This window comes from Etheostoma spectabile, chromosome 21, assembly GCF_008692095.1.
Source record: "Etheostoma spectabile isolate EspeVRDwgs_2016 chromosome 21, UIUC_Espe_1.0, whole genome shotgun sequence".
Classification (NCBI taxonomy): Eukaryota; Metazoa; Chordata; class Actinopteri; order Perciformes; family Percidae; genus Etheostoma; species Etheostoma spectabile.
In genome coordinates this window covers 297,896-311,283 of record NC_045753.1, presented here as the reverse complement: position 1 = coordinate 311,283, position 13,388 = coordinate 297,896, and the positions used below count along the sequence as shown (strand labels likewise).

The 13,388-nt window shown below is 44.4% G+C and overlaps 1 protein-coding gene across 1 annotated transcript in view; it reads right to left on the bottom strand.

Annotated features, from left to right (window-relative positions):
* LOC116671474 (dynein heavy chain 9, axonemal-like) overlaps positions 1–13,388 on the bottom strand; it is a 122,242-nt gene that overhangs the window by 82,730 nt on the left and 26,124 nt on the right. Inside the window, 7 exon segments of the mRNA XM_032502789.1 lie at positions 220–377; positions 3,266–3,370; positions 4,344–4,500; positions 8,932–9,092; positions 9,868–10,107; positions 12,433–12,558; positions 13,056–13,208. Coding sequence (XP_032358680.1) covers positions 220–377; positions 3,266–3,370; positions 4,344–4,500; positions 8,932–9,092; positions 9,868–10,107; positions 12,433–12,558; positions 13,056–13,208 — 1,100 coding nt within the window.

Genomic DNA, 13,388 nt, shown 5'->3' with positions numbered 1-13,388 from the left:
ATATGAGCACTTTGCTATGATAAACACAACTGACCTCTGGCCTATAAAGGCTGGCTATTGGGAGGAAAGAAAAAAAACACAGGCTGCAGTTGAGCTCGGGCTGAAATTTGTGATAAGCGGTAGGTCAAGGGTCAGGGTCAGGGTCGGGGTCGGGGTCCGGGTCCGGCCTGACACAGTGGCCTGGGCCGGGCTAGGGCCAACAGGTTCAGTCGGACCTACCTGAACAGAGCCTTGAGGTTCTCAGGAAGCTCGGTCCTGCCAGCGTAGCCGGGGTTCATCGTGATGAAGATGCCCACAGACGGGCACAGATTCACCTCCTCGCCCATGAAGTTGAACCTCTTCTTCTTATCTCGAATGGCATCCTGGATGCTTTTCACCTGCATGTACAGAGTACAAACACAAAATACAGAGTACTATCAAATGGTATCCAATCTTTTTTGGTACTGTAACTTGAGACGTTTTCTGTTATTTCTTCCTTCCCAATACTCATTCGGATACCTGAACTCGCATATACCGAGTACTGATCCGATACCAGTGTGTTATGTATATTTTATTATATTTTAACAGCTGTGGACTACTGTCCCCGTATGGATGTGATAGGACTGCTATCAGTGTTGTTTGGTCTGGCTCAGGTTAAAGCTTTAGGGAAACATGAAGAAACACAAACAATGAACACCATAGAACTTTCTTTTACTGTCCAGTTTGACAGTCAGTCAGAGCAGAAAAAGAACTTTCAGAAACTACTTTAAAGTAGATTTCCTTCTGCTACATCAGGTGGTATCAGATCGGTGCATAAACACCAGTACTTACCCATGCCTATACTAGTATTTTAGGCAGCATATGAAGCTTTTCTGATACTGGTATCCGTGTATCAGATAATACATTTTAAATAGATATTTTAAAACTAAAGTTCTGTATTGGCACCACTATCAAACGTACCCAGTCCTGGTCACTGTCCATTAAGCAGCCCAAGGGACGCTTCCAACTTGTTCAACACCCACATGTGACGTAGCTTGAGAAAGTTGGGTTTCACACATTAGTATATCATTAAAGTCACTAAGCACATACCAGAGTCAATTTGTAACAGTCTGTCAAACTGGTACGCACTAGGAACCTTTTTCAGGGACACACTTTCATCAATAATATGAGCATGCTATCAGCCAGGCTTTACTGCATCAACTGCCAGCCTCCGATTGTCTACACTACGATGAAATGAGATATCAGAAATGAACTTTTGTGAGTGTGTGTGTGTGTGTGTGTGTGTGTGTGTGTGTGTGTGTGTGTGTGTGTGTGTGTGTGTGTGTGTGTCTGTGCATGTGCGTGGCCTAAAACTCTGAATCCCAGCCTGTAAGAGGCTTTATGAATTTAACATGCGTGTGGTAAACGGGCGTAGCGAGTCGACAGCTGGAAAGAGGAGGAACATCTCTTCATGGATGAGTACTCGGCTACAGATCACTCAGTCATACTAACACAACAGGGGGACGCAAAAACAAACAGTGCAGCTGCAGCACACCAAAAAAGAATACAAGTTTCCATGAGAACATCATCGGGCCTTCTTTTTTATGTGAAATGACAGCGGCCCACCTCTGCTATCCTACAGAGATATTAAAGGACGTAAAACACCAAAAACACTTCCTTAAAAGTTCAAGAGCAGAAAGCGTCCTGAAAAGTGGGATCCAGTGGGGTCCGGCTCCACTCTCTGCGGTCTCTTTGAATGTACAGGCTGCAATACATTCACAGTCCATGCCTGTGCTGGCTGCTACAGAGGCAGAGCTCCACCAATTTATCTCCATGTTGTAACGGCTGGCGGCCTTCTGCTTGTCCCGGCTTTATTTAATGTAGGACTGGTCCCGCCACCTGTGTTAGCAGACCTGAGCAGCAGCCGAGTATGTCGGCGGGTGATGCTAGCTGCTCCCACTTTCAGAGGATGGATTAGGTGTGTGTGCTGCGATAAGAGATGGCTCGGTGGCTGCCAGCTGTCACAGCAGCAGTCTGACACTCCTCTGTTCTCAAGGTCTACTTATCCTCGTATAAGCCACCGTGATTTATTATTCATTACGCCACGCAACACCGATTTATTCTTCTGGCACTTTCAAATTCTCTAAATATTGTCGGCTTCCACAGCGTATGGAAGAAGTCTTATTGCTGCTAAAGAGAGAAGGAAGGATGGAGGGAAGAGCAGTGTGTTGGGTCTTGCAAAGAATAATGATCCTTTGAGGATCTCCATCTCCATTATCATCACGATCATGATCATCATCCTCAAGTGTGTCCATTGTGCAGTGACAGTACTTTACATGTGAGAGGGTCTGCTTGAAGCAGGATAACAGAATGCAAGATGGCAGAAAAGCTAGCATCAGCTGAAACGCACAGAACAGGGCTGAGTCCCCTAATCAAAGGGCTAGCTGCTGTAGGTCGCTCAGAGCATACACCGATCACATCCCTTCAGTTCCTCCCCAGAGCTCCGACATGTACAAAACAGGACCATCGCGGGTCATCCACAGGTCAGGATTTAGCTTACATTAAGGCACAGACTTAAACCTGCATTGGTGTTTAACCACTTGTGGGCAACGCAAAAAGCTGTGAACAAAGTGACATAAAAGCTGTGTTGGAAACAGTTTCTATCCCAGAAATAGCACACTATATAGTGTGTTGGCCATTTTGTAGGGCTATTCGAAATCTCAGCGGTTTTGTTAACACAAAGAAAAAGGAAGGTGACAGACATACGGCCCGAATGATGATGAGATGAATGGATGCAATGTGTGTGTGTGTGTGTGTGTGTGTGTGTGTGTGTGTGTTCTGATTAAGCCTTGAACTAAGATAATTCATTTTAAAAGAAATAACTCTAAATTACAAATACAAATGTGCTGTACAGGTGTCCAGATCCCACCAATTCCCCGTCCTATGGCTGCATGTGCTTTGACAGAATTTGTCCACTCAGAGTTGCCGTTATTAAAGATGTGAGCAGCGTGCAGGCGAGCAAAGGGCGGTTTTCCATCCCTAACTCTCATATCAGATCAGAGGAGGCTCCAATTAGGAAGGAGCTCTGGGGTGCTAAGGTGTCAGCCTCGGTGGATTAGTCTTATAGCTGAAGCAATTTACGCGTGCAATCGGTGATGAAGAGGCTATTTACTTCTGCAGAGCTGTTTTTAAGAGCTTAATTTCAACTTTCAACTTCAGTAGATAAAAAATCACCGATTCTCTGGCCTGAAGATACACACAAGCTGTGCTCAGCACCTGTGGCAGCGGGAACTGGAACGGTTCTTACCTGTACAGCCACCACAGACAGCACCTCCACTGAGATCCTGTTAAACTCGTCAAAGCAGCCCCATGCCCCCGTCTGAGCCAGGCCTTTGTAGATGTCCCCACAGGACTGGTGGACACAAAGAGAAAGACAGATATTCAGATGACCACTGCGGGACAGGAAGTCAGTCAGACAGGCTCACAGGTGGACGCCCTGTCTGACTGACTGATTAGACAGAAGATATAAGAGAAGCATTGATGGCAGTGAGAACAACAGGCTGGGAGTAGGCGTAGAATAACTGGATGATGCTTATACACGGCCTCGCACTAATACAACAAGGTGTTAAAGGCAAAAAGAGAAAGGCTAAAATGTCTACCACCCACACTTCAGTTTTCCCCAACATCGACCTGAGAGCAGGTGAACAGCTGGACCACGATGAGGCTCGCAGCTGACTTCTCTCTCCAATTACAGGGCAGAGGAAACCTTCTCTGACGCAAACCGGAGCTGACTGCTGGATTGATGCTGTGTGTGTGTGTGTGTGTGTGTGTGTGTGTTTTAGGTGGTGCAGCTGGAGGAGCTGCTGGCCGTTATTATTTCTGTGTGTGCATAACTGAATATGAGTAACAGTGCAGGGCTCTGTGTTCCCCCTGGAGTACATTAGCACTTCTCTCTGACACCTTTCTGCGGAGTGTATGGCCGGGGGGGCTGTACGCCTCTGTACTGTAATGATGCCCCTGTCTGGGGGAAGCAGGAGAAAGCTGGATCACAAGATTATGTTTATGTCTCCCCTGAGCAGTCTATGTGCAGAAAGTGAGTGTGTAAGAGTACACAGGAGCGTATAATAAAGAGAGGTGGAGGAGGCATTTTCAAAAGGGTTAGTTAAGAAATAACAATCTGGGTTTAACTCATCAGCTTTTCTTTAAGAAGGAAGCAGGCACAAGAAAGATGAAAAGAATAAAAGATGAAAAGAGAAGGGCATAAAGGTGGGTTGACAACTGTAATAACAAATGGATCCCATATCACTGACAAAGATGAAAAGAAACAAGCACAATGTGAGCTGCTGCCAATGCACATTAGCTACGTGCCCATGAATGCTTGTCACCTTATAGTCCATCTGCTCAGAGCAGTTGAATACATAGACCATGATTCCGAGGGCTCGGCCCAGGTCTTTGGTAGTCTCAGTCTTCCCAGTGCCTGCAGGCCCTGCCGGAGCTCCACTCATGGTCAGGTGGAGCGACTGGGTCAGGGTGATGTAGCATCTAGAAACAGAGAAGAGACACGCGCATGCATCACTGACGGGGGCTGGAGCCCGACAGCCACTGGCTGCTCTTCCATTCATAAAGATCCTTCCATTCATCCAGTGAGCAGCTGGACTACGCTAACACGTTAGCTCACGGCTTAGCATAACAAGTGCACTTTGACCTTTTCCACCTAAAATGTTCCACCAAAATAATTATATACTGTATATACAGGGCGTGATTTGTGAAAACAGAGGGAAACAAAACATGCAAGAATGGAATCTCCCTTCCAATACCACCTAGGATATAGAGCCCCTCAGCCAGCCATGCCAAAACACTATTATATAGATTAGACTATATAGATTAATGAACTGAATATTCAATGGGAAACAATCTCAAAATTAAATCAATACATAGTGTCAACATTACACACAGAGCAGAGAGAACGTAATACTTTGACCCAGGAAACGCTCGTTCATTCCTCGGGAGGGTTTTAATTACAATCAGTAGATACTTTTTATAAAAAATAACCTTTGGTCATATTTGGTCAAACTGTCGCTATATCCTGACAGTCATGCATGAAGGAGATCCTGTTCCTCCTCCTGGTGCCCCTAATGGCATTGGGGAAACAACCAATCAGACCCCAGGGTCTCTAGCCCAGTGTTACTACTGCTGATGACCTCCATTCAGAAAGCTGTGGCAGTGAGATCGGCAGGGCTTGGTTTTGGCTCGACTTGGTCACAAACCTTTAAAGCGTTGATCATCTGATTCACGTAGTACTGTCAGGAGATAGGGACAGTTTGAACAAATCTGATTTTTTTATGTTGTTGCTGTATTTCGTTTGTTTTGTCCATATACAACTTACGGTTTTGAAGGGAGTTTATTTTCAGCCTGGCAACAACACTCCAGGAAGTCGAGCGCCCAGATGTTGGTCGGCAAGAAATACTTTCACAGAATGATGGAAAAGATACAAATGCACAAAATAAAGTGCCGAGTGACCAGGCATGTTGAATACATGATCAACAGCTCCATTATAACACTAACTGTTCACATCAGCTGCAGAGATATCATCATTATCCTAATCATCACCATAATCAGGGAGCGCATATTATCGGTTACTAAACTACACACTTTGCCAAGTGAGCTGGAAGTTATTACCTCCTGCCCCAGCCGGAGTTAACTAGTGAAATGGCTGTGGGGATGAAGGAGGGCTTGTACCTGTTACTCTTAATCACAGAGAATCTGAACCTAGAACCAGAGGGCAACACCTGAAACTCAGAGTAAGGGGGTGGGCACCGTCAGATAGGTTCGAAGAGCAGCAGAATGCAACTGGAACTACTGGATGAAGAACCCTGAAACAGCATGGCTCCCTGCAGCTGCATGCACAAACTGGTAGAACACATGCTGAAGACCTGTAGGTCAAATGGATGGATGACACCGTGGGTTTTCTACCTAAGTGTACTTCTTTATTGTTCTACTTCACTACCACATAATCTAATAAATATGGGAGGACAACAATCTATGATTAATTATCTACAGTTCTGTGTGTGAGAAATCCCAGTTCTCCAAAGTAAAGTGATATATTATAGTCCCAGATAGGACTCATTTTAAAATGATAAGCATGTACACAGCTCTGCATTCGGCTCCCCCCTCAATGATCCAGAGTGACTTTATGGTTTTATTTCTACAGCAGCATTTAGAAAACTGCACACAGCCGTAAACAGTGCAAATGACACAGTCTTATTACTAGCACAGACAGTCATCCATCATTGTGCATAACCTCATTATATGATAATAGAATCTGCTCCTGTGCTTTGATTATCACGCAGGCTGATTAGCAACCCCAGTGACAGAAGCCGTCAGGACTAACAAGCAGCGGGCCTGTCTCGTATCAATAAAAACCAGCAGCATCATGGACGTGAACTGATGGAGACAATCAGGACTTTATTGATCAGGGCAATAAACACAATGCTTTGCCTTGAATATTAACACAGCAATGATTTTAATGAGCTGCTGGTTAATAGATGATGTATGGAAGGGGATAATGTTGGAAAGCACAACAAGAGACAGAAGCTCACAGAAGACAAATGATCCCATCTGTCTACAGTGTCTCATCCCCATATCAGCGCCAACAGGCTCTATGGGCCAAACATCTCCCATCAGTCGTGTCCCAGTAGGCCTGGAACAATAATTGTCTAACTGTCAATTTTTTTCAAACATCGCGGTTTCTTTGTTTAACCCCATAGATTGCTATCATTAGCTAGGGTCCTAAGGGAATGTAGTTGTTGACTTTGGTTAGCTCTGCCAAATTGTAACACTAGAACAGTGGCTGTTGAAAATGTGTCTGTTTGGAGGGGGCCGGTTGATTGGGCTGTGGTATTCCTGCTAGAAGAATTCATCAAAACCAAAATGTACCCCAAAAGGATTCCAGAGGGACCCCGACCCACTTCATATGCAACTCCACTGGATAGCCTACTACTGACTTCCAGTCTACGTCCACATCAGAGGAAGACATTGTACTTCTACAGTTACCTGATTCATAATGTAATCACAAAATATCACAATCAAAATGTGGAGTAATCAGACATTAGCCATATGGACTCATGGCAGGGCGCTATCCATCCGGCCCGTTATGGGAGCTAATCAGCACCTATCTGCCTTAATCAACCACCAGGACCGGAGCAACTGGCCTCCAGAGACAAGCTCCCATTTAGCTCCGGACTCTGTGTGTGTGTCTGTCTGTGTGTGTGTGTGTGTGTCTGCAGAGAAAGAGAGAGGCAGAGAGAGGGAGCAGGAGAGAGAGGCAGAGGGAGAGAGAGAGAGAGAGAAAGAGAGAGAGACAGAGGGAGAGAGAGAGAGAGAGAGAGAGAGAGAGCAGAGAGAGAGAGAGAGAGAGAGAGAGATGTGTGTTATTATGATCGTTAACTAATTCATCATTTCGGCAGAGGTGTTTCTTTCCATCCAGGTGTAGTGGTTGATGGTTGACGGTGTAGTATGGATTTATGGATTTGATTAGCGGGGGTAATGTTATCAGTGATGGAAGTTAGCAGTAGTTAGAGTCTGATGAAGAGTGCTGTGTCTGCCTGTGGAGGAAGAATCTCTGAGATGACGTTATGTTCTGCCTCTGGTCAGAAGAGGAGACTGGAGGCTACAGCTCATAACAACTTTATACTATTATGGTTTATATCCAGCAATCATGTAGCGATCATTGGAAGCAGGAAACGAGTCAAAGAGTCAAACTCCCAGAAAACGTGATGCGCTCCAACTCTCAGTTCTTCCAAGTCCAGGCTCAAAAGGTTTCTGCCATCATTACATTTAGGGCTATTCATTCATATATCTTATCATATAGCTTACAGCTTATTTTTATCTTATATTTTTGTTTTATTCTATTCAAATCATATTTATGTCTTTTGTATATTGACTCATGTTTCTTTTATATCTTATTTCATGGTTTGCCTTTTGTCTCTACTGTATTCACACTGTCAAACTAAAGACAACTTTTGTTCACAGCTACTGTGATATTTGGTGACATCCCGTTTTCCCCTGACAGCATCTTCTCCTCCCGGCTCCGTTAGAAAGAAACTTGTGTCACAATATCATGAAGCAAACATGCTTTTCTCTGTTCTCTCAAGTCTTGGATTAAAGGATTTGACACCCAGCTCCCTGGTCCACGGTCCATTGTTGAAATGAAAGCCGGTGGCAACCAGCGAGGGCATGCACCATATGGTGACGTCTCGCTACACGGCCGCTGAGCTCACCATCAAAGCCCATTGTCTCTGCTTTGTTCAGGCTTCAAAGGGAATGCTGGTCAGTCTGGAAAACCGCACCGTCAAACACTGCCAAAGGGATCTGGGAGGCGGGGATTCATCTCTGCGTAGTTGAAGCTTTATCGGGAATCCTACACATCATGTGCACGTGAACAAACAAGCTGCTGGCAAAGTGGCCGAGCTGAGTTGTTCTACAAGGTTTGGCTTGTGGTAGGTATCAAAAATAATTCAAAAAAAGATCCTTAGAATGATGATTATTGTAAAATGAGACGCATGTATCCTTTAGTCAGAAAAATACTAATTTTCATCAACACAGATTGAAAAAAATCTATTAATGGATTTCAAGTGGGTTTCATGCTAACTGGTAGATTGGGTAAGCCCCGCCCACTCTGCAGCGCAGTCTGGAACCCTGCACGTTTAATTAATTTAACAGCACAGATTTATTGATACAAGCATGGTCATGTCATGTTATTTCATTACATATGGCATTGGTAAATTTGCCAGCATTAGCATTGTTAACTGCATAGGCTATATGATGTGCAAGAATGGAAAGTTTGGTATAGCAACACCAAAGGAAATAGCATCAGCTATCAGGCAGTTAACAAGCAACCATGACATTTTGTTGCCTCTGAACACACACACACACAGACACACACACACACACACACACACGAGGCCCCCGTACCTGTCTGTTAGAGGAGTGATGACTAATCGGGGCGTGTTGCCCAGGTATTCGTAGGAGTAGAGAAACTGGGCATCACAAATGTTGGCAAAGCAGTGCTTCTCCTTCTCATCCCAGCGGTGTCTCAGCTGGGACAGCCACACGAAGGCCTGAGAACTCTCCACCTTGAAAATAATAAAGAGAGCTTTGAGTGAGAGCCTAGGCTTATAATGAAGCTAAAAATAATCGAAGCTTTACCAGCCTCTAATTATGGTAATGACATGCCTTGCTTGAATATCTTGAGTGCATTACTCACTGGTAATAGCCTCTCAAAAATACAGCAGCAGTCGTGGTGTCTACACAGGAATGCATAGAGTACCCACACCTTCTCACTCCCAGAGCACAGGAAGTGACACTTCATCAGGGGCCTTTGCTGTTTGTTACTGAAGCAAAAAGGCTCATTTAGAGGCATATTTAGTAGGGGCATATTTAGTAGGGGCATATTTAGTAGGGGCATATTATTTAGTAGGGGCATATTTAGTAGGGGCATATTATTTAGTAGGGGCATATTTAGTGGGGGCATATTTACAGGCTCTTAGTCGGGACTCTTGGCGTCACTTTTTGACGCTCCGGGTCAGGACGTATGTTTAACTGACATGGAGCACAAGAACAGGAGAGTTAGGTTTGGGAAAAGATGACGTTGATTCATTGACATGTGGGACAAGAACGGGACATGTCTCTCTACTGTTGTGTCTGTACTGTTGTGTCTCTACATTCTATGTCATCTTACAGCGCTGCGTTTGAGCTGCTGCTCTGCCCGCTGGGTTTCATCCAGAAGCCGAAGGCTGATTTTTGCGTTGGTATCAGACGCTGAGAGCCACTGACCTCGGGTCAGTATTTAACCAGTTGGGAGTGAGAACGGGTGTCAACAGTACATGTTGTCTGCCACATTGATCTCACCTTCTGAGTGATCATCTTGGCCACCACGTCCCTGGCGTGGACGTCGATGGTGCAGATGGTCATGACTTTCTGCCGATCGCCCGGCGTGAGCTGGCCAACCAGCATGGAGATGAGGGTGTTAAGCTGGGACACCTGCTTCCTGTAGTACTCCTTCATGGCGCTGTCGTAGCCCTCCTCCAGACGGGCGAACGCCATGCCGATGTCAGACGTCCACCAGATCTGAGTGCAGGTCAGCGCCACCTGGATCAGGAACAATGGAAGAAATGTTGATGAGATTTCATGCAGAAGCATTCCTGTATTTAAAGGGGTAATATACAGATGGCAGCATGCTTGGCAGCAGCAGCAGCTTGTGCTCGCTGCCACTTTGACACGTTACCACCTTTCACACCTCACATTGTTTTTATTACGTTCATGGAAACAGACCCATTTTATAATGCAACCATTAATGAATTGCTATATGACATAGCATTATTCTTGAGGCGCTGGATGAAGACAGAAACATCTAATTTCCCCAGCCCCATTGTTGGTCAGTTAACAATTTATTTTACACAGAAAAGATAGAGAAAAAAAGGAAGAAAAAAATAGTAATATTGACATAGAAATACATTTCATTTTCTTTTCTCAGTCTAGCTAGCTGTCTGGATTTACCCTGCAGAGATCTGAGGACCAGGTAACCATAGTCCTCAGATTGGACAGATAGTCTAGCTAGTTGTCTGGATTTACCCTGCAGAGATCTGAGGACCAGGTAACCATAGTCCTCAGCTTGGACAGCTAGTCTAGCTAGCTGTCTGGATTTACCCTGCAGAGATCTGAGGACCAGGTAACCATAGTCCTCAGATTGGACAGATAGTCTAGCTAGCTGTCTGGATTTACCCTGCAGAGATCTGAGGACCAGGTAACCATAGTCCTCAGAAATCCACCAGAGGTTAGAGCGCCAACACAGAGAGAGAGGACGGGGACGGACATCAGGCATCATTCCCGGAAGTGACACGTCGTGGATATATTACAACTTATATACAACTTATTTTCCAGGTATTCTGATTACTGAAGAACAAGTTGCTCTGTTCTAAGAAGCAACCTATAACATATAACATAACCTATAAGAGGTTATGTTATATACTTTCCTACCATCATATTTATTTAACACCCTGTAATATTGGATTAGCAACCTTCTCCAAAGCTTTAGGACCAAGTGCATCCTAGATTTCATCTTCAACATCAACATTCTTCAAACTGGGTCACGTGATCGGCTGGACAGAGATGGCGGATTAAGCTGGAGTTCCTGGCCCAACATTGTCAAATAATTGTTTGATATGGTTCCAAATTTATAGTTTACAACTTTGCACTTGCTAGAGTGACTTGAAGCAGAATGGCAAACAAGACAAAGTCCAACGCGGCGATCCGGACGCCATTGCAGAGGCATTAGTGGAGAAACAGAAAAGCTACTACCTCGAACCACGTTTTCCTCAGATCCAGTCTCCGATTCAACAGATGGAACTCGGCAACAACAATAAGCTAACTGCTATCCATACCCAGCCATACCATGCTGTACTTTTTTCCTTGTATGGGCTGTACTTGCTAGTTTTTAGATAGTTTTAGATATTATTTTGTTAACACTTCCACATTTCCATAATTCCCAAACTAGACGGACTAAGAACCTTTATTTTCCTTTGTACAAAACATCTTGTAGTTTCTACTAAATTGTGTGGAGTTACTTTGTGGAATGAAAATGAGCATTTAATGGATTCCTCTGTGTTGCTGTATAAAAAAGTAGAAAAGCCCTGCTGTCTGAAACATTTGATTTGGAAAAAAGATCAAAAAGATCACTCCTACAAACTATTGTTTATACAGTAAATACAGCAGTTGCTTTTGTTTCGCTGCATTTTTTCTTCTTTTTTCTTCATGCATTTTCTTCTACACTTATTTTGTAAAAAAACTTCATTCATCTCTTTGAAATCTGAGATTACAGAGTGGAACTTGGAGCTTGTTTCATTGAATGTTAGACATGGTGGGAGGAAGTGTACCTCTGTCTCAGGCTCACCTGTCCAACACGGACCACATGTTCTCTTACCTTTTGGTTGGTAGATGCAGCCTCAGCCTGTACCTGGTTAGGATCTGTCTCTGGCTCCTCTCTCTGACAGCACAGAGATATTCTGCTCATTCAAACTGTCTTTTTAGGGTTAGATCCCATTCTAATCTACTTTGGCTTTTATTTTCTTCTTTCCAATGTCCCAGATAGCTTTCTTTAAGGAAGTTGCTGTTGGTCTCTGCATCCTCAACCCATCCTCCCTTACCATTTGGTACCTCAACTTCTCACCTACCACATTGTCTTCCCACCTACCCTCACCCCTTCATCCATTCACTTTCCCCGTTTGCAATCAGCTCAGGTGATGGCACATGAGGGGGAACCCCCACACTGTGTCACTCCACCCGGTCAGAATCTGGCTGCCAACTGTGTCTGTAAAGCCTTGGCGAGTGTGTGCACTGGACTGCAATATGTAAGAGAGGCATGCACATTACTCTGGTACCAATCCATCAGTTAAACAGCCCGCTGAGACGGTTTACCTGCGCCGGATAGTCAAAGAGCCACTGCTCTCTGGGTTTGTCCTCGTAGGCCAACACTGCCTCGGTCATCTGGTGCCGGACCGTGGAGCGCATGCTCTGCAGAACCCGGTTCAGCCACACCTCCACCTTACACAAAAACCCCAGACAGGTCCATGAATACAAATGTAAAAACACTTTGCAATGTGTGTCACGTGAGCACCGACGGCTTTCTTATCAACGGACCCTAATGAGGTCATTAATAAGCATTAGAGTGAAAGTGGAGTCAGGCAAATACTATGGGATGTAATGGAAAATTAATGGATTTATAGGCTTTGATATGCAAAACCCCAGGGGCAATGACAGACTCCATTTCATTTCCTTCCTTTATTGTGGGTTGTGATATGTGTATTTGATATAATATATATATATATATATATATATATATATATATATATATATATATATATGTTCTTCTATTACAGAAAAGGGCAGGTAAGACAGTTTCCTCGTCCATTACATTCCTTTGCAGACAGCTGTAGTGCCACGGTCAGCACTAAGTCCCTTGAAGATTATAAATGTCTTTAGCATTTAGTGATGGCAGCCCAGTTTTAGAGACATGAGTAAATGAAGACGGGTGTATTTACCTGTCCAGTGCAGTCACAGGGCTCATTAAAGGGGACATACTCCTCCTCTTTGCTGTACATGCCCAGACCAGTCTGAGAAGGATTCCCCTGTCCATCTGCTTCAAATTGCATCTTAGCCATGTTGTCAAACAGCTTAGACAGATGCTTCTGGACCTAAGCAAACAACAGGCCCACTCAGCTCATGGTAGCCACGCACGCGTCATTACTGTTCTTCAGGATCATTTATAGAAGGGCAGGACCTATGTTCTGCAGCGTGCCTGCTAACTTCCTCTTTAAGGAGATTTAGTAGAAAGTTTGTGCTTAACAGTGATTTATTTCTTCATGGTGGAGAAG